Source organism: Stegostoma tigrinum, chromosome 5 (genome assembly GCF_030684315.1).
Source record: "Stegostoma tigrinum isolate sSteTig4 chromosome 5, sSteTig4.hap1, whole genome shotgun sequence".
NCBI classification, from domain to species: Eukaryota; Metazoa; Chordata; class Chondrichthyes; order Orectolobiformes; family Stegostomatidae; genus Stegostoma; species Stegostoma tigrinum.
Window position 1 is genome coordinate 37,704,330 of NC_081358.1, and position 21,225 is coordinate 37,725,554.

The 21,225-nt window shown below is 40.6% G+C and overlaps 1 protein-coding gene across 1 annotated transcript; it reads right to left on the minus strand.

Annotated features, from left to right (window-relative positions):
• Positions 1 to 1,439: 1,439 nt before the first annotated feature.
• On the minus strand, positions 1,440 to 20,977 carry entpd3 (ectonucleoside triphosphate diphosphohydrolase 3). The gene is made up of 10 exons (XM_048529688.2): positions 20,374 to 20,977; positions 18,248 to 18,379; positions 17,185 to 17,302; positions 14,319 to 14,469; positions 12,950 to 13,109; positions 10,885 to 11,112; positions 8,683 to 8,949; positions 8,465 to 8,575; positions 7,778 to 7,915; positions 1,440 to 2,565 (listed from the first exon to the last, which is right to left on the minus strand). The coding sequence occupies exons 2-10, from the start codon at positions 18,365 to 18,367 to the stop codon at positions 2,377 to 2,379; spliced, it is 1,482 nt and encodes a 493-aa protein (XP_048385645.1). The 5' UTR covers positions 18,368 to 18,379; positions 20,374 to 20,977; the 3' UTR covers positions 1,440 to 2,376.
• Between the last annotated feature and the right edge of the window lie 248 nt (positions 20,978 to 21,225).

Below are 21,225 nucleotides of genomic sequence, written 5' to 3' on the forward strand. Positions count from 1 at the left end.
TGTAGAAGGATGGGTTAGTAAACTTCTGGATGACATGAAAGTCGGTAGTGTTGTGGATAGTGCGGAAGAATGTTGCAGGTTACAGAAGGGCTAGATAAGCTGCAGAACTGGGTTGAGAGGTGGTAAGTGGAGTTTAATGCAGAAAAGTGTGAGGTGATTCACTTTGGAAGGAGTAACAAGAATACACTACTGGGCTAATGGTAAGATTCTTGGTAGTGTGGATGAGCAGAGAGATCTCGGTGTCCATGTGCATAGATCCCTGAAAGTTTCCACCCAGGTTAATAGGGTTCAGAAGGCGTACGGTGTGTTAGGATTTATTGGTAGAGGGATTGAGTTTCGGAGCCATGAGGCCATGTTACAGCTGTACAAAATTCTTGTGCGGCCGCACTTGGAGTATTGCGTACAGATCTGGTTGCCGCATAATAGGATGGATGTGGAAGCATTGGAAAGGGTGCAGAGGAGATTAACCAGGATGTTGCCTGGTATGGAGGAAAGGTCTTATGAGGAAAGGCTGAGGGACTTGAGTCTGTTTTTGTTTGAGAGAAGAAGGTTAAGAGGCAACTTAATAGAGATGTACAAGATGATCAGAGGATTAGATAGGGTGGACAGTGAGAGCCTTTTTCCTCGGATGGTGATGGCTAGCATGAGGGGACATAGCTTTAAATTGAGGTGTGATAGATATAGGACAGAAGTCAGAGATAGGTTCTCAGAGTAGTAAGGATGTGGAATGCCCTGCCTGCAACATTAGTAGACTCATCAACTTTAGGGGCATTTAAATGGTCATTGGATAAACATATGGAGGATAATGGAAAAGTGTAGGTTAGATGGGCTTCAGATTGGTTTCACAGGTCGGTGCAACATTGCGGACTGAAGGGCCTGTACTGCGCTGTAATGTTATATGTTCTATGAATTGGTCTTCTGGCTGTTAATCCAGAGACCCAGGTAATGTTCTGGGCATCTGGCTCAAATCTCACCATGGCATATGGTGAAATTTGAGTTCAATGAAAATCTGGAATTAAGAGTCAAACGCTGACCACAAATCCATTGTCAGAAAAACCTATCTGGTTCACTAATATCCTTTAAAGAAGGCAAAGTGCCATTTTTACCTGTTCTGGCCTACGTGTGACTCAGGGCTGAGTACTTTATAGCATTTTTTTATTGCTGATCTCTGGTATGTTGCTCATTATCTTGGCTTTATTGTTCACAGATGTGAATTAGCAGGCAGCATTGAAGACCAATTACTCAGTCATTCAACTGTTGTAATAATTAGCATTTCAGTAAATAAGAAACATGGTTGTACACAATCATTCTTTACAAATACATTTTATTTCACAAATAATGAGAGGCTTCTATTGTTCTTGCACTTCAAAATGCCCTTTTATTCAGTTATATTTTATATCTAAGTTTAATGTATAATCCATTATGAAGCAAAGGTTGGATTTTCTTATTATGCATTGGCTCTTCTACATGTTCAATGCTGCAAGATATTTTACAAGTGTACATCTCTAATTTGAAAAAAAACTCTCATACTTGGAGTGAGTGGTTTAATGTCCCATAGAATCATTGATCGTAATTTATCAATAACTTACGTTAAAAACTAAGGTGCTGTATGTAAGACCAGTAAGGCTCAAGGGGAAGAAACAAAAACTGCAAGATGTGATTTTAAAAAAATTTAAAAGTAAAAGTTCCTGTCAGCAACTAAAGGTTCAAGTTTACCAGATGGCAACATAACCTTTATAAAGCTAGTTAGCTCAGGCTCACTCAAATTTGTGCAACTATAAAGATCAGCTCAACCTTTGCTAGTTGCCAAACCCGACCATTTACATTTTAATGACTAAAAGACAAGACTATCTTGCCAACTATTTTTTTCACCATTTTATTTGGCAGAAGGCAAGAACACAGCTTCCTCTGAGTGCCATAAATAGAAATCTCTAGCCCTAATAGCAGCAATGACAGCATGTAGTGAAATACATTGCAGTTTCTCTCATTGTGGAATTAAGCTAGTATTGCATCACAATCGTCTTAGGCCCAATAATATATTTAAACAACCTTTTATCTATTTTTCCTCTGCTGTCGTTGTCTTTCTGGTCCCTTTTTTGATCTATTTTTTTCCCTTCACTCAATTTCTACTGTCAAAATCATGGCTTAGTGTTATCATTCTGTTTTCTCAGTGCATTGGCCAGGATGAAAGCACTATACCAGCTGGATCCCTTTTGGGCTTTTCAACATTTCCTATTAAATCCAAAAGAACTATAGTATTAATAAGAGACCTCAAATGTGGTTTTACATTTGGCAAAGACTCGCCATTTTGGCATTAATTTTTCTCTCCAAATATTCAAGTTATTTTGTTAAGAGCTCACAAAGCATTGAATTACACTAAAAGGAACGTATTATTGACATACAAATGAACATTGAACAGAACAAAACTAAAGTGGAAAATAGAAAGAGAAGTCCACAGAATACAGCCTCACTCATTGGTGTTTGAATCACTTGATTTTCTGATGGGATCATGTTGGTAAGGTTTAGCATGTAACCAAGTGACCAGCCTATGCTGCTGTTCTTCACCTGTAACAGTGGAAACAGTAAATTAGATATTTTATGTAATATTAACGTCTGCAGCAGAGAAAGGTTAAAGTATTAGAATTCAAAGAATTGCTAATACTATCAATGGATAGCATGTTTATGTTTTGTTTTAAAATTTGGGGATGGCTTCTCAATGGAAAATAGAATGGAATAGCTAACATTTTTAAATACATTCCGATTATTAAATCATCCCAGCAAAATATTAAAAGTTAAGCGACATTTTAGCTCTGGAGTGATGTGACCAACTCCTTCCATCATGTACAGTGTCACCTCTTTTTTGTTTAATTCTTAACTCGGGGAGAAGGCTTGTGTCATGAACAATGAGGATCCTGACCAACTTATCCACAATATCTCCATTAGGAATTTTAAGGACTTTAAATCTTACCCAGGGCAAAAGCATCTTCCACCTAGAAGTCGACTTAATCAGAGATAGCAGGAACTGACGAGGCAGGAGAATCTGAGACAACAAGGTGTAGAACTGGATGAGCACAACAGACCAAACGGCATCAGGGGAGCAGGAAAGCTGACGTTTCGGGTCTCGACCCTTAAGAAAACCCTAAACGTCAGCTTTCCTGCTCCTCTGAGGCTGCTTGGCCTGCTGTGTTCCTCCAGCTCTACCCCTTGTTGTCTCAGTCAAAACCAGTTGGTAAAATCAATTATAAACGTCAGTCAATTTCTGCTGTTATGTGCCTTTTCTTCAACTTACCCGGCCAACTTCTGTCATTTTCCTAACGTTCATTATTGCTCAACTTTTGTAATGAGAAAAGAATTATTAACATGGTACAGGCAGTTTTGTTAATGCTATTAGGATGGATTTAAACTAGATTGGCAGGGATCCTGACAAACATCTGAGAGGGGAAAGCTAAGATGAAATTAAATTTAAAACATAAGTTAATAAGTCTGGAAGACAGAGTAAAATAGACTCCATAAGAAATAAGTGAGCGTGAGGATTAAGATAGACAAGCTGAGGACACAGGTAGATAAGTGGACGAATGATATCTACATTTCGTACTTGGCTAAAAGATGGGCAAGTTTGGCAACTCAACATTCCTGGTTATAGGCTATTCGGATCAGATGGGGAATAAGCAGGGGTGGCATCGCAATATTGATCATGGAATCAATTAAAGCAGAAGGATCATCAAATAAGGCCATATTGGTAGAAGTAAAAAGCAAATGGACCAAACATGTTATTGGATGTGTATTACAGGCCCTCAAATTGTAAACAAGAGAACGAGGATCAAATCCATAACTAAATTTCAAGAAGTGAGACTAACAGGTTAAACAGCCTTATAGGTGGCTAAATTGACTTGGTCGGGTTGAGATGTATCCCAGGTTGTTGATGGAGGCAAGGAAGGTGATATTATGGGCCTGATGGTAATTTTCAGATCTTTTCTGGCCACAGGTGAGCTGTCACGGGACTTGTAATGTTGTCCCATTTTTAAACAAAAGTGACAATACGATAGACTGGTCAGTCTAACTTCGGTGAGCGGGCAAGTTATTAGAAAATATTCAGGACAGAATGTGTGTGCACTTGGAGAGACGTAAATTACTCTGATAATTTATTAAAAGGAAGTCGTGTTTGACAAATTTAATTGAACTTCTGAGGAGGTAGCAGAAGTATTGATAAACATTTGATGTAGCTAATGTGGACTTTGGTAAGAAAATATGACTGAGGAGCAAGAGTAGGAAATTCAGCCCCTTGCATCTGCTGTGTTATTTAATATGATCATGGCTGTTTTCATCTCGGCCTCACCTTCACTTTTCTGTCCAATTTCCATAACCCTTTTAAAGATTTTTTTTTCCCCGCTTTAAATGTACTCACTGTCCCAGCATCTACTGTAGTCTGGAGTAGTGAATTTCACAGACTCTCAACCTTTTGAGAGAAGTAATTTCTCCTCATCTCTGCTTTAAATCTGTTACCCGTTATCCTAAAACTACGACCTATTATCTGCTACCCGTTATCCTAAAACTCATTCTAGTTTACCCCACTTTGTCGATCACCTTTAGCATCTTATATAGCTCAGAATTCCTCGTTCATCTAGAGACAGTATAGGCCTAAACTGCTTAATCGCTCTTCATAAGACAAACCTCTCATCTCTGGAATCAATCTCGTGACCCTCTTCTGAACTGCCTCCGATATAACTGCATCCTCCCTTAACAAATGGAGCCAGAATTCTACACAATACCCCAAGGTGCAGTCTCGCTAATGTCTTGTACATTTGCGGCAACACTTTCCTGCTTTTGTATTCTATTTCTTTAGCGATAAATGCCAAAATTCCACTTGTTTTCTTTATTACCCGTTGTACCTGTAATACTAGTTTTGTGTGATTTATGCATGAGGAGTCACAGAAGACTCTGCACTGAAGCACTCTGAAGTTTCCCTGCAATTGGATAATAAGTTGCTTTCCTATCCCTCTGACCAAAGTGGATAATTGGACAATTATCCACATGAAATTTCATCTGCCAAGTTTTGGACCATTCACCTAATCTAGCCATATCCATATCTGTTTCGGAAATGTCAGCTTTCCTGCTCCTGTGATGTTGCTTGTCCTGCTGTGTTCATTCAGCTCTACACCTTGTTATCTCTGATTCAGATGAACTAAGTTATGATTTTCTAAATATTCTGTTAATATTTCTTTAACAATAGATTCTAACAATTTCCCAATTATACATGTTAAACTAATTGTTCTGTAGTTTCCTATGTTTTGCCTCCTTTCCTTTTTAAATAAGGGCATTATATTATCAATTTTTGAACCCACTGGAACCTTTGCTACATTAAGGTTATAACCAGTGGACAATTTTCTCTGTTGCCATTTCCTTTAAGACCCTGGGATGCAGGCTATCAGGCATTGCACTCCTTTAATCTTAATAGTTTGCTCAGTACTTTTTTTTTCTAGTGATGATAATCCATTCTATAGCTTCTGTTTTACCTATTTCATTTGGGATGGTACTAGTGTTCTCCAAGGTGAAAGCTGAAACAAATATTGATTTAGTGATCCTGTCATTTCTGTACTCCAATCCCGAGTCTCATCCTCCAAGGGATCAACATTCAACTTAACTATTCTCATTCCTTTTATATACATAAAGAAGCTTTTGCCATAGATTTTTATATTTTTCAATAGTTTTAGTTCATAACTTATTTTATTACACTTTTAGTAAAAGTTTCCCAGTCTTCAATTCTGCCACTCACTTTTGCAAAATAGCATGCCTTAACTTTTATCTTTGTAATATTTTTAATTTCCTTGCTTGGCCATAGATGTCTTTCTTTCTCCTCTTACAATCTCTTTTCCTCTTTGGAATGTATTTTAGTTTGGAGCAATTGAGTGTCTCCTTAAATATCTGCCAATACTTATCACTTGTCCAATTTGCAGTCTTCTGGCCCAGTCTACTGGGGCCAAATCTGCCTTCATGCCTATTCAATTACTTCTGTTTAACTCCAGAATCTTAGTGTAGGAGTCCAGTTGCTTGCTGTCCAACTGGATTTGAAATTCTGGAATCCTCTGATCACTCTTCCTTTTACTATGAGGTCACTAATCAATATGATCTTGTGACAATACCAAATCTAGAACTTCCTGTTGCCTGGTTGATTCCACGTGCATTGCTCCAAGAAACAATCTCTAATGCAATCAGTGAACTTTCCCTCAAGGCTGCCCTTCCCTATTTTGATTAGTTCAGTTTATATACCTATTGAAATCACCCATGATTATTGCTGTACCGTTCTTCCAGACCCGAGTATTTCCTGGTTTATACTGTGTCCCACTGCAGGACTGCTGTTTCAGGACCAATAGATCACTTCCACAAAGGACTTCTTTCCATTGCTATTTATTTCTATCCAGGCTGTTTCTATATCTTGATCTCCAGTGCTGATATCTTTTTCTTCACTAAAGCACTGATCACCTCCTTTACTAACAAAGCTTTAAATGCAGACAGTATGATTGAGAAGCTCAGGGACGGCACAAAAATTACTAGGGTGGTAGGGAGTGAGGAGGATGGTTGTGAACTGCAGAAGAATATCAATGGAATAGTCAGCTTGGCAGTGCAGTAGCAGGTGGAATTCAATCCAGAAAAGTGTGAGGTATTGCACTTGCAGAAGGCTAAAAGACTGCACAGCTAATGGAGGGACACTGGAAAGTACTGATGGTCAGGGGCATCTTGGTATGCATTTTCACAAACCCTTGAAGGTGAAAGAGCAGGTTGATAGGTGGGTAAGGAGACATTCGGGATATTTCCCTTACTAGCCACAACATAGAATACAAGGGCAAAGTGGTTACGCTAGAACCGCATAGCACTAACTCCATCACAACTGGAGTACTGCATGCAGTTCTGGTCACTACATTTATAGGAAGGATGTGGTCATACTAGAAAGGGTGCAAAGGAGATTTACTGGGATTTTGCCTGGATTGGAGGGTCTGAACTATTAGGGTCTGAAAGATTAGATAGAACTGTTTTCCTTGGTGCAGCAATGGTTGAGAAGGAGAGTGATAGAAATGAATAATATTAGTGAGTGACATAGATGGTATAGATAGGGAAGCAATTTTTTTTCCATTAGTAGAGGGGTTAATAATCAGGGGGCTATGGATTTAAGGTAAGAGGGAAGAGACTAAGACACTGAGAGAGGTGGGATTCTGCAACTCATTGCTTATAAGGTTGGTTGCGTCTGAAATTGTTGTAACATTTAAGAAATTCACTTGTTTGGTCATAGCCTCCAAGGCTATGGGCCAAAAGCTGGAAAATGAGATTAATGCAGTCAGGTTTCTGTTGACTGGCATGGACACAATGGCTGAATGGCCTCCTTCTGTGTTTAAAAAGTCTGCGTCTGTACTGAAAACAGCACTAAATGTCTTCGTCTCTCACAAATATAAAGGCACAATCTTACACATGGCTGAAAATTTAGTAAATCCAACCACAGGAGATGCTAAAAAGGATATCATCCTATACCCAGACTCGGTTCACTTTTCTGCTGTAATTCTGTACACTAATTCTATACACTAAGATTATTAAAACTCAACTTGATCATCACATCAGCGTATTGTTATACTCTGGCTGTGAAAGGAATGAATTCCCTTTCTCCATCACCAGGATTGGAAAGATATGGAGAATTGGAGCATAATCCCTCTTCAGCCCAAATAAACGGGCTGCCAAACAACTGACAGGATGTTTTTACCAAATAATGTTTTGATATTTCTTCACTTACTTCTTTTAGAAAGCTTATCGATTTCCAACTCTCTTGATTGAACTTGTAACCTTGCACAAGTACTGCGTAGATGTAGTTTGCATTAAAACAATACGATTTGCGAAATGAGTCTGACACATTTGGAAATAACTGCTGCACCTGCAGGACATGTAATAATGTTAGTTTCCCTTTTGTACTGATAATGATGTCCATGTTGGTTTAGTGTCAGTCACTATCAATTGGCATTGATGTTGACATATGTCCGTAAGTAACATGTAATGTGCGATCTATGCACATTATATGCAGGTGGATATGCAATACACCATACCGGTAAGTCACATGTAACATGAATGTCTATATATGTAGCAAACCATAAGTATGAGTAATATGTAAAGGGCCATGTCTACAACTTACAGTCATGCCTTTAAGTTTAATAAAATACACCGACTGTAAGCAGCATGCAATGAGTTGTGCCTGTAAGAAGTATGTAATATGTCTGTGAGTAAGTTTAGGTTTTAAGCTCAAAATGCACTCTGAATGTAACTCCTGACATTCCATTAGCTTGTCTGCTGCATGCTAATTGTACCTCACACAGGCATTAAAAATATTACCATCCATGAGTCTCGAGTGAACTAGCTGGCTTACAGCCACCCCGCCATCCCCAGTTTGCTGCAGTGAACAAAGTATGACAGAAATTCCACTGATTACCTGATCCCAGTTGTACGAGCAGAATTCCTGAACTGTTGAGTTGAAAGTTTCCATGGGAAAGGAACAGGTTAAATTCAAGGCTTCCATTGAGTAATAGAAACCAGAAAAGGCCTAGATGGGGGAGGATAGAGAGGAATAAATGTCACATGCAAAGCTCAAGACCAAACAAGATGAGGAAAGCAAATAAAATATCCTAGTAAAATATTATAGTAACGCACCACAAAGTCTCCATGGATATGTGGTTGAAGTCTTCTTTGTTTCCATTTACCTCCAACATTGATACTCTCAAAACTAAATATTGACAACAACTTCTGCTGACATAGAGCAGAATTTCCAGTTCCTATAAATGTGGCATTGTTGTCAGGCTCATAATCAGGTGGTATATCAGCTGCAGTGCATAAACCATCAAATATATACTTCAGTTGGAGAGTCATACTATAGTTTGAGGGAAGGCAAGGATCTTCAATGCTTGATCTTTTTGAGTTCTGAGTTGGTAAAATAGACAGATATGTGCAAAAATGGTTATATAGAATAGATAAATAAGTAGATGGATAAAGTTACTAAAATAGAACTAGCACAAAGAAAGAACATGCATTGATTGAGCTTTGATAGATCAATCGTTCCCTGGAATTTAAACAACTCATGGAAATGTATAAACGTTTTAAACTGTCGATACGGAAAGATGTTTCACCTAATTTGACAGACAAGAATTATGGGCCATAGAAGATAAGGTCAGAAGTCAACTATTCAGGACTGAAATAAAGAGAAATGTCCTCATTTAGAAAGTTGTTAGAATTCTTTATCTCAAATGGCTATGGATGCTCAATTATTGAGGATGCACCAGACAAAGATTAATAAGATTTTGGATACTAGAGGGATCAGGGGTTATGGATCTTGGAGCAGGAAAGTGGATTTAAATGTCATTGAACAGTGGAACAGTCTTGAGGGTTTACTGACCTATTCATATTTCTTAAATTCCATGACCTCAAGATGACCAGAAGTGCTTTACAGTCAGTGAAAAACCTTTGATATGTAGTTATGGTTCTAATTTGGGAAATGATTCAAACAATTTGTATTCAGCAGGTTTCCACAAACTGTGTTCATTTGTTTTAGTAATGCACTTTGCAGGATAACATCGGGAAGGACTCCTCTGCTCCTTTTTGAACAGAACTGTGGGACTGCTTTATGGTCAGTTGAGAGGAGCATCAGTCTAACTCTCATCCAAAAGACAGCAAATCTGACAGTGCGGCTCTCTGTTGGTTCTGCCCAGAAGTTGATAGATTGGGAGCTGAACCCACAATGTGTAGAGGCAAGTGTGCTGAGCCACAGTCCACTCTATGTAGTTCTCTGTTTGTACTTAATACTTACATTCAGCTATTTCATGATCACATTTCACCCAGAATTCAGTCTATATGAAGCTGTACCCATTGCTTTAGGTTTCACTCAATAGGGAATATTTAGGAAATTTATAAATATGCTATCCATAATTGTCCTCCCCTTCATGCAATTTGTCACTCTGGTGAAAGTACAGTACTGCAATAATTTCCCTATCCACACTCATCAAAAACAGAGTTCATGTTTCAGGTTTCCTCAGAACTGATGAAAGGGCATAGATCTGAAACATTACCTCTGTCAGTCTCACCAAGAGTGCTCCCTGACCATTTCTGTTTTTATTTCAGCTTTCCAACATCTGCAGTATTTTACTTTCGTGGCAACATTATTCAAAATGAATTGAGTTGATAATGAGGTTCAAGAACAGCTTCTTCCAGGCTGTATTAGACTGCTGAATGGAGCTCTCAAATTTCAGGTCTAATGTTGGCCTTGCTTTTGTGCAGCCATAACTTTGTATGCCAACTCTGTTTAATCCCCTATGATCTGCATGTCCTGGTAAGTTACGATCTGCCTGTACTGCACACAAAATAAAACTTTTCACTGTACTTAGGTACATGTGACAACAATAAATCAAACCAATTCAAATTAATTCATGATGCCATTCCCCCAGTGGCTAACCTTGACAATAACAAGACATGTTATCCCTGCTCTGGAAGGACTGCATGGCCTCGCTCAGCCAGTGTCACCCTCATATGAATGTCAGATTTCTCAAAACACCATCTGGAGAAGAGCAAGGAAGGTTTCCCTGCTTCTCAATAGTTATCTCTCAATGAACACCTAAAATCAGATTATCCGGTCACAGATCATGTTGCTTTTTTGTGGGGTCTTGCTGTGCGGATGTTAGCTGCCTCGTTTCCTGTGTTAGAATACTGAATACACTTTTTATTGTGTGTCGACATACAGTACATGGACTGTGGCAGTTCAAGAAGACAGCTCGCCCCCTCCCTTCCTCACCCATAGAGGTACTATCGAATTCCCTCCCTTTTTCACCCATAGAACAAAAACCAATTTCAAGCTGCCCAGCTTACCTGGAGGATTTTTGCCCTGTACATTTTCTCTGCTACATCCCTTCCGTAGCATGCCAGGCTTTGAGTGTAGACAGTATAGTTATAACTGTACAATGTGATTATTACGGTTTCACTCATGTGTGAGTGCTGCTTGGGGACAAAAGCTATTTCTGTAGAAGCTCCACCCAGATCGAGAGTGCCTGTGGTCTTCACGGTAAAGTTTCGTTCCAGGTGTATCCAAGTACGTCGCTGGCAAAGAACGTATGTTAGACAATATAACGCTGATCTGAACATTGACAAACATGAAAATATTACAGCAGAATGACAATGGCTTACAGCTACATAACACTTTCCTGGAGGTAAAATGCCCCATGGGGCTTTATGGGGGCGTTCTCAAACAAAAGTTAACACTGAGCCACTTAAAGCAGATATCTGGGTAAATAATAAGAAGATTGATTCAAGAGGTAGGACTTAAGGTTCTCCGTAAGAATAGAAAGAGAGAGTCACACAGACTTTAGGGGAGGGTAGGGGGTTGTTTCAGAGGTTTGGACGTGGACTACTGAAAACACACCCAAAATTGTTGAAGAGATAGAAATCATGGATGCTCAAGAGGCCAGAATTGGAGATAACACAGAGATATTGGAGGAATGGAAGAATTTGCAGAGATAGAAAAGGGCAAAGCCACAGAAAAATTTGAAAACGTGGATGAGAATTTTAATATCAGATATTTGTTTAACCAGGAACCAATATAAATCAGTCAGCACATAAACTAATGGGTTAAAAAAAGTTTGGTACATGTTAGAGATTTGGTAATGGAGGGTTGGAGAGCTTTACATTTATGGAGGAGTTAGAACACTTAGGTCCCACCTACAGCTCAGCTACTAGATCATTTACTTGCCCAGCAGTTTAGGCAGACTATACTCAGTGTACGCTAAATACATGTCAACTAGACATTGCTGGTTTATGCTGCAGCAGTGGTTGTTGGGGCGCTGAAACTGGCTTTTGAACAAACCAATGGCCATCCCAAGCCAACCTGTGTCTTCACTCAATGATCACACACCAATTTGTGTGGTTGTCAGTGAGTCCAGCTACAGGCTCATCTGTAGCTTGTTCTCATTAATCTGTGGTGTATGTGTATGTGTTGGTCAAAAGGCTGAAGGTTTAAGTCCCATTCGGGTGTACACATTCCAGACTGACTCTCCCTGTGTAGGGTAGCATGTTGGCTGAGTGGTTGGCGCTTCTGTCTCATAGCGCCAGAGACCTGGGTTTGATTCCAACCCTCAGGTGGCTGTCTGTGTGGAGATGGCATTTTCTCCTCGTTTCTGTGTGGGTTTCCTCTAGGTGTTCTGGTTTCCTCCCACAGTCCAAAGATGTGCAGGCTAGGGTGGATTGGCCATGCTAAGTTACCCCTAGTGTCCAGGAACAAACAGGCTGGGTGTATTAGCCATGGGAAATGCAGGATTACAGGCAGGACGTGGGCCTGGGTGGGATGCCCTTCAGAGTGTCAGTGTGGACTTCCTTGCCAAATGTCCTGCTTCCACACTGTATTCTATGCCACTGAGAGATGTGTGCCATGCTCTAGGTGTTACCTTTAATGGTCAGATGTTAAACAGAGGCCCTGCTTGGTCCCTCAGATACATATTTTTTAAAAGTCCCATGGTACATTTTGATGAAGAGCAAGGCAGTTCTCCTTCATTTCCAAGCCAATATTTATTTCTCAACCAACATCATTAAAACAGTTTATCTGTTTACTAACTTATTGTTTCTTGCAAGACTTTGCTGTGATCAGATTGACCGATGTGCTTCTTACTCTACAATAGTGATCACATTCTCAGAAGAGCTTCATTGTCTGTGAAAGGATCTGGGAGATGTGGAGGTGGTGAAATGCAAGCTCTTTTCCAATGGAATGCCTTGTCATACACATATTTGGAATGATTACTGAAGTGGGGGCAGTAATGTTTACCCATGCTTCAATCTGCTGGTGGCTGTCACAGTCTACAGAACAGGAAGGACAGCAAACCAGCAAGCTTGGCTGAAATGATCCACCCAAAGCATGCTGGGCTTCGAAAATGTAACTTTGACAAACCTGCAGCAAATTGTCTAGTAAATAATTTGCTGTGATCCATCCGTAGACACCTTCCTCCTTCCCTGAGAGAATATGGGCACCTTTGAAATCGAATGGTGAAGAGCGGAGGTAATTTTCAATTGCTGAGAGGATCATGGCTGCAGCTCTTGAGTCCTCCAGCCTAGTTCCAAGAGATGGAGGAATTAGAGACAGATTAGAGAAACATGCCCTGCTTCTTTTTCAGGAACAGAATATTATTGTTACCTCAGCTATTTAATTAACTCATTGAGTGCAAAGAAAAGCCATTTGACTTATTGTGCCCTTTCAGGCTCCATAGATGAATTGTCCAATTAGTCTTTTCTTCATTTGTTCTTTCCTCACAGCCCTTCAAGTTTCTCTTTTACAAGTATTCATACGATTCCCCTTTTAAAAGCTATCGTATCTGCTTTTTTCCAGACAGGGATTTCCAGATAAGGAGATTGCAGGGATAGGAATGGCACAGTGGCTCACTGGTTGGCATTGCTTCCTCACTGTGCTAGGGCCCCAGGATTGGTTCCAGCTTTGGATTAGGCATGGGAAATGCAGGTGTGGGTCTGAATGGGATGCTGTCTTTGCAGGGTCGTTGGAGACTTGATCGGTCGAATGGCCTGCTTCCACTCTATAAGGGTTCTAGGATTCTATGAAAAGGATGAAACCACAGAAGGATTTGAAAACCAGGCGGAAAATTTTAAACTGATCCAACTCTTTCAGAGTGAAGAGGAAGCCAAGTTCCCAGCCTCTCATTCATGGTCAAGTTCCAGAGTTGGACCAAGGACATCTCTGAGAATATTATTGTCCAGACTGACAGCAAGAAGAAAGTCACTCGGTCCAATGTGCCTGTGGCTCATCTTTGAAAAAGTATCCAACACTAATTCCCACCTATTCTCCTGCAATTTTTGTCTGTTTCTTTGGTTTACAACAGCCAGACGATCCAGGAGGCTTTTGTGTTTTGAAACATCTAGTGTGGATCAACTCGAATTAGAGTACTTTAGTTACAGTATAAAACAAAGCCGCGTGGCCTGTTGCCTCTGTGCTGGTAAAAACTGAAAGAACTGCGGATGCTGTAAATCAGGAACAAAAACAGAACTTGCTGGAAATGCTCAGCAGGTCTGGCAGCGTCGATGAAGGAAAAAATCAGAGTTAACGTTTCAGGTCCAGCGAGCCTTCTTTAGAGTGCCTGTGCTGATTCTCTGCAAGAGCAGCTCGACAAGTGTCACACCTCTGATTTCTCCTCACAGCCCTGCAAATCATTTCTCTTTCAACAGTACGTCTGTTTTGATTACTATAGGCCACTGGAGATCTAGAATGTGACATTGTTTAAATAAATTAATAAATAACCTTATAATCTTACTGGAGTAATCTCATTCCAGCGGTAGCCCCGAAGTAGACAGGTGTAGAATTATGCCTTTCTGCTGGGATTTTTTCCATTGTTCTGTTGAGGCACCATTCCATTGAGTGAGCTGCCCGTGCAGGTTCTTTCTTGTAGCTAGAAATATCAGGTCCTTTGGAGAATCGCATAAATTAGATTATTTAAAAACGATCAGGGCAGAAATTACCTATGCACAGTCAATGAAGAACTTTCACAACATAGTCACAGTCCTACTGTAGGAACTGCAGTGGCCAATTTATGGGCAGCAAAATGCCACAGACAGCGATAGGATAATAACCCGATAATCTGCCTTTTTTTTCTCAGTTAAAGAAAAAAAACCTGAAAATGCTGGAAATACACAGTGTATCAGGCACATCTGTGGAGAGAGAAACAAAGTCAATGTTTCAGGTCTGTGACCTTTCATCAGAAGTAGAATGAGTTGAGTGATTTAAGAGATTTTAAATAAGCTCAAAGCAAAATGGGAGGAAAGACAGGTCAAAGGCAGGAGAGGTGACAAAAGGCTTGATAATGCAAGGGAACTAGTAATGTTGATTGAAGGATAAATATCGCCCAGGGCACTGAGAGAAATCCCATGCTCATTTCCAAAATAGTACCAAAATGGGTCTTGAGCCTGGCCAACAGGCCCTAGGCCCTTGGCAGAGCACTTAATAAGAAGGATTGTAAAATTGCACACTTTCTTTATTTCTTCATTTTTCTACCTTTATAGTCTAAGTTTTGGTTTAAATTTCTATTTTTTCAGATATTACCAGAGAGTGATGACGCTAGACAACACTTTTCACTGCAGTTTGTAACCGAATACATGTCACAATAAAATAAATCAAATCAAATGAAAATACAGGAATCTTTTGTGACGACCTGAGAGGACAGTTGGGGCTGTGACTTAACATCTCGTTGGAATGTTGGCATGTCTGACAACACTACACTGTCAGCCTGGACTTTGTGGCCAAGTCTTTGATTTCAGAATTGAACGCACAATGGTTTAGAGCCGAGAGAGTGAGCCAAAAGAAGCAGCTGTTTTTCCGCCAATGAGTCTTTACAGCTCCACGTTACATGGGGAGGGATGGCCTGGCAATATTCATTGCACTGTTAATCCATAAACACTCTGGGGACCTACGGCAGACTGTGGAACTTGAATTCACTAAAATTCTGGAATGAAGAGTCTCGTGATGATCACGAATCCAGTGTGGATTGTCAGAAAAACCCATATGGCTCACTAATGTCCTTTACGGAAAGAAACTGCCATTCTTACCTGGTCTGGCCTACATGTGACTCCAGGCCAACAGCAATGTGGTTGGCTTCTAATTGTCCTCTGGCAATTAGAGATGGACAATAAACGTTGGCCTGGAAAGTGACACCCTCACCCCACGAATAAGTTAAAAAAGACTCTCAGTATTGAACAATCTAAAGGTTGGTCATTAACCTTTTAAACAATGCATTTTTTTTACCTTTTACTACAGTATGCTACCATTCTTTCAGAAGAAATAGGGAGCCACAGCATTAACTAAATGCTACAAGTTCTAAATTGTATGCAGGAGCAGACTATTTTTGGTCACGTTCATTGTTCCTTGATGTAGTGGGACATATTGAGAGCTGTTACCAAAGCAAACAGGATCTGTCATTATAAACAGAGGGATTGAATTCTTTTATTCATTGGTGGGATGCGGGCCTCGCTAGCTTGGCAAGGATTGATTGCCCATTGCAAGCTGCCCTAGTGGAGGTGGTGGTGAGCTGTCTTTTTGAACTGCTACTGTCCACATGCTGTAAGTAGACTCATAATGCCCTTAGGGAGGGAATTCCAGAATTTGGACCCAGTGACATTAAAGGAACAGTGATATATTTCCGAGACAGGATGGCGAGTGGCTTGGAGGAGAACTTGCTGTGGTGTTCCCATGCATCTGCTGCCTTTGTCCTTGCAGATGGAAGGGGTTGTGGGTTTGGAAGGTGCTGTCTGAGGATGTTTGGTGAAATCTGCAGTGCATCTTGTAGATAGTGCTACTGAATGTTCGTGGTTTACTGGTCAAATGCTTGTGGATGTGGTGCCAGTCAAGTGGACTGCTTTGTCCTGGATGGTGTCAAGCATCTTGGGTGTTTTTGGGGCTGCACCTATCTAGGCAGATAGGCAGTATTCTATTATACTCGTGACTAGTACCTTGTAGATAGTGGACAGGCTTTGGGGAGACAGGAGGTGAGTTATTCACTGCAGTACTCCTAGCCTCTTATAGTCACTGCATTTATATGCCAAGTCCACTTGAATTTCTGGTCAATGATAAGCATGTTGATAGTGGGGGATTCAGTGGTGGTAATACCATTGAAAGTCAAAGGGTGGGGGTTAAAAAGTCTCTTATTGGCGATGGTAATTGCCTGGCATTTGTTTGGCATGAATGTTATTTGCCACTTGTCAGCCCAAGCCTGGATATTGTTCAGGTCATATTGCCTTTGAATATGGCCTGCTTCAGTATCTGAGGAGTCACAAGTCATACTAAACATTGTGTAATCATCAGCGAACATCCTCACTTCTGAACTTACAAGGGATGGAAGGCCATCGATGAAGCAGCTGAAGATGGTTGGGCCCAGGACACACATGAGGAACTCCTGCAAAGATGTCCCAGAGCTGAGAGGACTGACCTCCAACAACCACAACCATCTTCCTATGCACCAGGTATGACTGCAACCAGTGGAGAGTTTTGAGAGAGATGCAGGGAAGATGTGAGGAAGCAACAGAAAACGGGTTTCCTTCTGTGCTGTAATGACTTTGTGATTGTATAAATGATGTTAGCAAAATGACAATTAGCATCCAAGACACTTCAAATGAATTTCAACTCTATACCTTTGATATGGCAGAGGTAAAACTCACTGACTACGCCAGTGTTATTCTCCTTTTCTGCTGACCACCTATAAACATAAAGAGTTGTACGGGAGGCTCCAGCATCGAAGACAATCCCATACTAGAAAAGATATAGATTGATCATAATTAGATACAGTTAGATGACATAAGATACAGTTATGTGGAGGTTTAACACTGTAAAAGAGAAATCTGGTTGCTCTGTTCCATGGATTTACCAACCAACCTGCAGGTGGTATGAGAAATGGGTGCAGCTCTCCAAGTAGGGTTAGCCACACTCCAGAATTTTCTTGGAGTCTCCAGCAATAAAGATTAGTTGCTATGGAGTGCGAAAACTCCAGAGGAAAACATCCCAGGGAACTGGAAATACTGTGTTTTTTAAAAACAATCTTTTAACCATGCAGTTCATTAGTTATGAAAACTATTGGCGATTAAAATACAAACTGACATTTGTATTGCATTTTTCAGAATCTCCTAGAGTGCATTCCTGCCGATTAAATATTTTTGAAGTGCAATCACTGTTGCGATGTAGGAAATGTGGCATCTGATTTGCTCCCATGAATAGCAAGTGTTTTTGTGATGTTGAAACAAGGATAAATATTGGCCAGAACACCAGGGGGAGCTCCACTGGTCCTGTTCAAAATGTTGGGCTGGGATCGACATCAGCCAGGATTTTTTTGAATTGTGATGCAGGCTGGAAGCACTGATTGGCCACATTTGCCCCTTCTTCATATGTTTTATATCTTTACAGCCTCTTAAAAGGCCAGATAGAGGACACAGGATTCAACAGCTCATTAGAAATTCTGAAAAAAAGGCTGTTGAGTTGAGAGTCAAAAATCATCCAATCACATATAAATGAATCCAGTTGCTTCCTGAGTACATGTGGGAAGGTGGGCACTGGCTAGCACAGACATTCATGAGACTATTAGCGGGGACAGACAGGAAGATCTTACACTGACACCTACAGAAATATTTCAAGCCACACTGGGAAATCTGGCTCCCCATCAATCCCAGAGAGCTGTGTAGACCACTGCAATGTGTGAAGGACCTTATATCCCACAGGAAGAGCAACTCTTTTCAGCTGCTGAAGCAATGAAATTGTCACCACGATGATCACGCTGCTGAATAGCACGATGATAGCGGCTACAACTGGTCTCTCCAGCCCCATCGAGCAGCCTCCCTGCAAAAAGACACAGGAACAAGATGAGCAGAGTATCCTTCAACAGGTAACACATTAATTTCAATACAAGTAAGATGAGTTGGCACATTTTGGTAGCGAAAACAAGTAAAAGAGACTGTATATTACATGGAAAATAATAGAGGAGCAAGGTGATCTGGAGATACAAATCACTAAAATTAGCGATGTGAGTTAGTAGGGCCATTAATAAGGCAAACCAAAACCCCAAAAATTGATTTAATTCAGTAGAAGTTGTGTTAAATTTGAATAGAACATATGAGGACTCCAGAGAACAGGTCTGGTTTCCAAGTTATACAAAGGATTTAGAGGTGTTGGAAAAGGTAGAGAACACTTTTAAGGGCTAATACCAGAATTGAGGACAACAACCAGCAGGAAGTTGGCTGCTGGAAACGTGAAGTTATGACGCAAATGTGATTCATCTTCAGAACTGTGGGAAAGTAGCACTGCAATGGGCTTTATGCTGTTTGTAGAAGGGGCAATGGGAGGAAGAATGAAATGGAATAATTGGGAGACGGTAAAGGGTAGCAGGGATTAAATAACAAAAATTGGGAGAGGGTAAAGGGTAGCAGGGATTAAATAACAAAGATGTTGTAGGACAAACAGTAAAACGGGTATCAATGGTTGTAAAGAGATACAATATTTGTGCAGAGTGAGTGTGAATGGATGGCTGACAAACAACGCTGACTGAAAGCAAGAAGCATGGACAATGTTATGAAGACCAGCTCATGGCAAACAAGATTCAAATGGGACATAGGGTTCATGGTCTGTAATTGTTGAGACCAGAAGACGGTAAATTTCTTCATTGGAAGTTGAGGTGCAGTTTCTTGAGCTTGTGTTGAGCTTTCCTGAACACTGCAGCAGATCAAGGTTAGCAATGTTATACAGTCATAGGGATGTGCAGCAATGGAAATAGATCCTTTGGTCCACCTCCACACGCTAAGACCATGTGTCAGCATTTGGCCCATTACCTCTAAACCCTTCCTATTCATATACCCATCCAGATGCCTTTTAAATGTTGTAACTGTATCAGCCTCCACCTCTTCCTCCAGCAGCTCATTCCATACATGCTCCACCCTCTGTGTTAAAAAGTTGCCCTTTAGGTCCCTTTTAAATCTTTCCCCTCTTATCTTAAACCTATGGCCTCTAGTTTTGAACTCCCTTACCCTGGGGAAAAGGTCCTGGCTATTCATCCTATTCGTGCCCCACATGACTTTATAAATGTCTATAAGGCCTTCGATGCTCAGTGAGCACAGGAGCAATTGGGGTGATGAATTAAAATGGAAAGCTACCAAAAGCTCAGATCATGCTTGCAGACTGAACAGAGGTGTTCCACAAAGTGGCCACCTTAATCTGCATTTATTCTCCTCAAAGTAGAGGAGTCCACTTTATGAGAAGTGAATACATTAAAACACATTGAAAATGGGAGACTGAAAGATGAGAGCAGAAGCATGGGAAATGGATCGGGTATATCTTGAGGTCAACTGGGACACTGATGCAGTCATTAATGTACAGGAAGGAAGTTAGAGAGGGGACCCGGTTAGGATTGGAACAAGGAATGTCCCACAAGTAAAACAGATCTAACTAGGCATAACAGCCGAAAGAATCCTCTGCTCCGACAGATCATTAAGTTGGTGAACTGAGCTCTTTTAGACGTACACCTCATCCCTAACAAACCTGACTCCCTCTGGGATAACTGGCATCACCCAGGAAATCTGCAGTGTGTCCAGGAACCTTTACACTTTGACCGTGTGTTAAAATTTATTCTGCATCACGACATCCTGAATCCACAGGTGCTGCAGCTTTTGACCAGTTACTGAATCTTTTCATCAATGAGAAGGGTGGCCTTACACCCTTGCTCACATCGGGAATTACAGCAAGACCTTTGCAGAAATCACAATTCAAATCCCTGTCGGCAGACACTGTGTGCTGACAATGAAAGCAAAATCCCGAAATGATTCCTTAAAGCATCCACTTACCAGTTTAGAAGGCTTTGTCTGCTCCAGTGAAGAACAGGCAGAGGTATTGTTGTTTTTGCATTAACGACTGGAGATGAGTGGAGTGATCTTGGTTTAAGTGGTTTCAGATAAATGAGTTGTGGATTGCTGGAATTAGAATGTTTCATTTCCAGAGCCTGTTTCGACCACTCCCAGACTAAGTGCAGGCTGCCTGCTGTGTAATCAGCTTCTCATGAGCATAATATCAGGTTATTGTAAATCTTGTTAACAATGATTCACATAGAGAATATTCACAAGATTCGTCTCAACTTAGCCATTGAGTGTCCCAGAATTGCCGGGACTTGGAATGGGAGTGGTGGAGGAGGAATGGTGGGAAAGGAACCTGAGAGGAAGGGAAGGAGCATATTTGGAACGGTGATAAAGGATAAAGTAAGATAAGGAGGCATTTGGCATAACATTTGGGTGCACAATGTTTCCTGCTTAGATTGTCCCAAATTTGCGAACCAAGTATCTTTTCCACCCTCCAACATTCTGTCCCCTCTGAAACGTTACCTGTCTCCACATAGAGTCTTATCTGTTTATGTTTAAATTTTCAGTACTTGATCTATAGTGTGTGATTATTGACCTTAGCCGTCTGTGTTAGTATTTTCATTCTAAAAGCTGCAAGTGTTAACAATTATGTAATGGTTATGGAAATATCGAACTCTTGGGTTCAAAGGAAATTTTCAAGACTGAGATCAGATAGAATTTTGTGCTTGCCAAGGTTATGGAGGAATAGTTAGTAAAGTAGATAAGTAGAATTAGGACATATATCAGTCAAGTTCACATTGAACAGCAGAACAAGCACGAGAGGCTGCTGTGCGGAAGAACTCA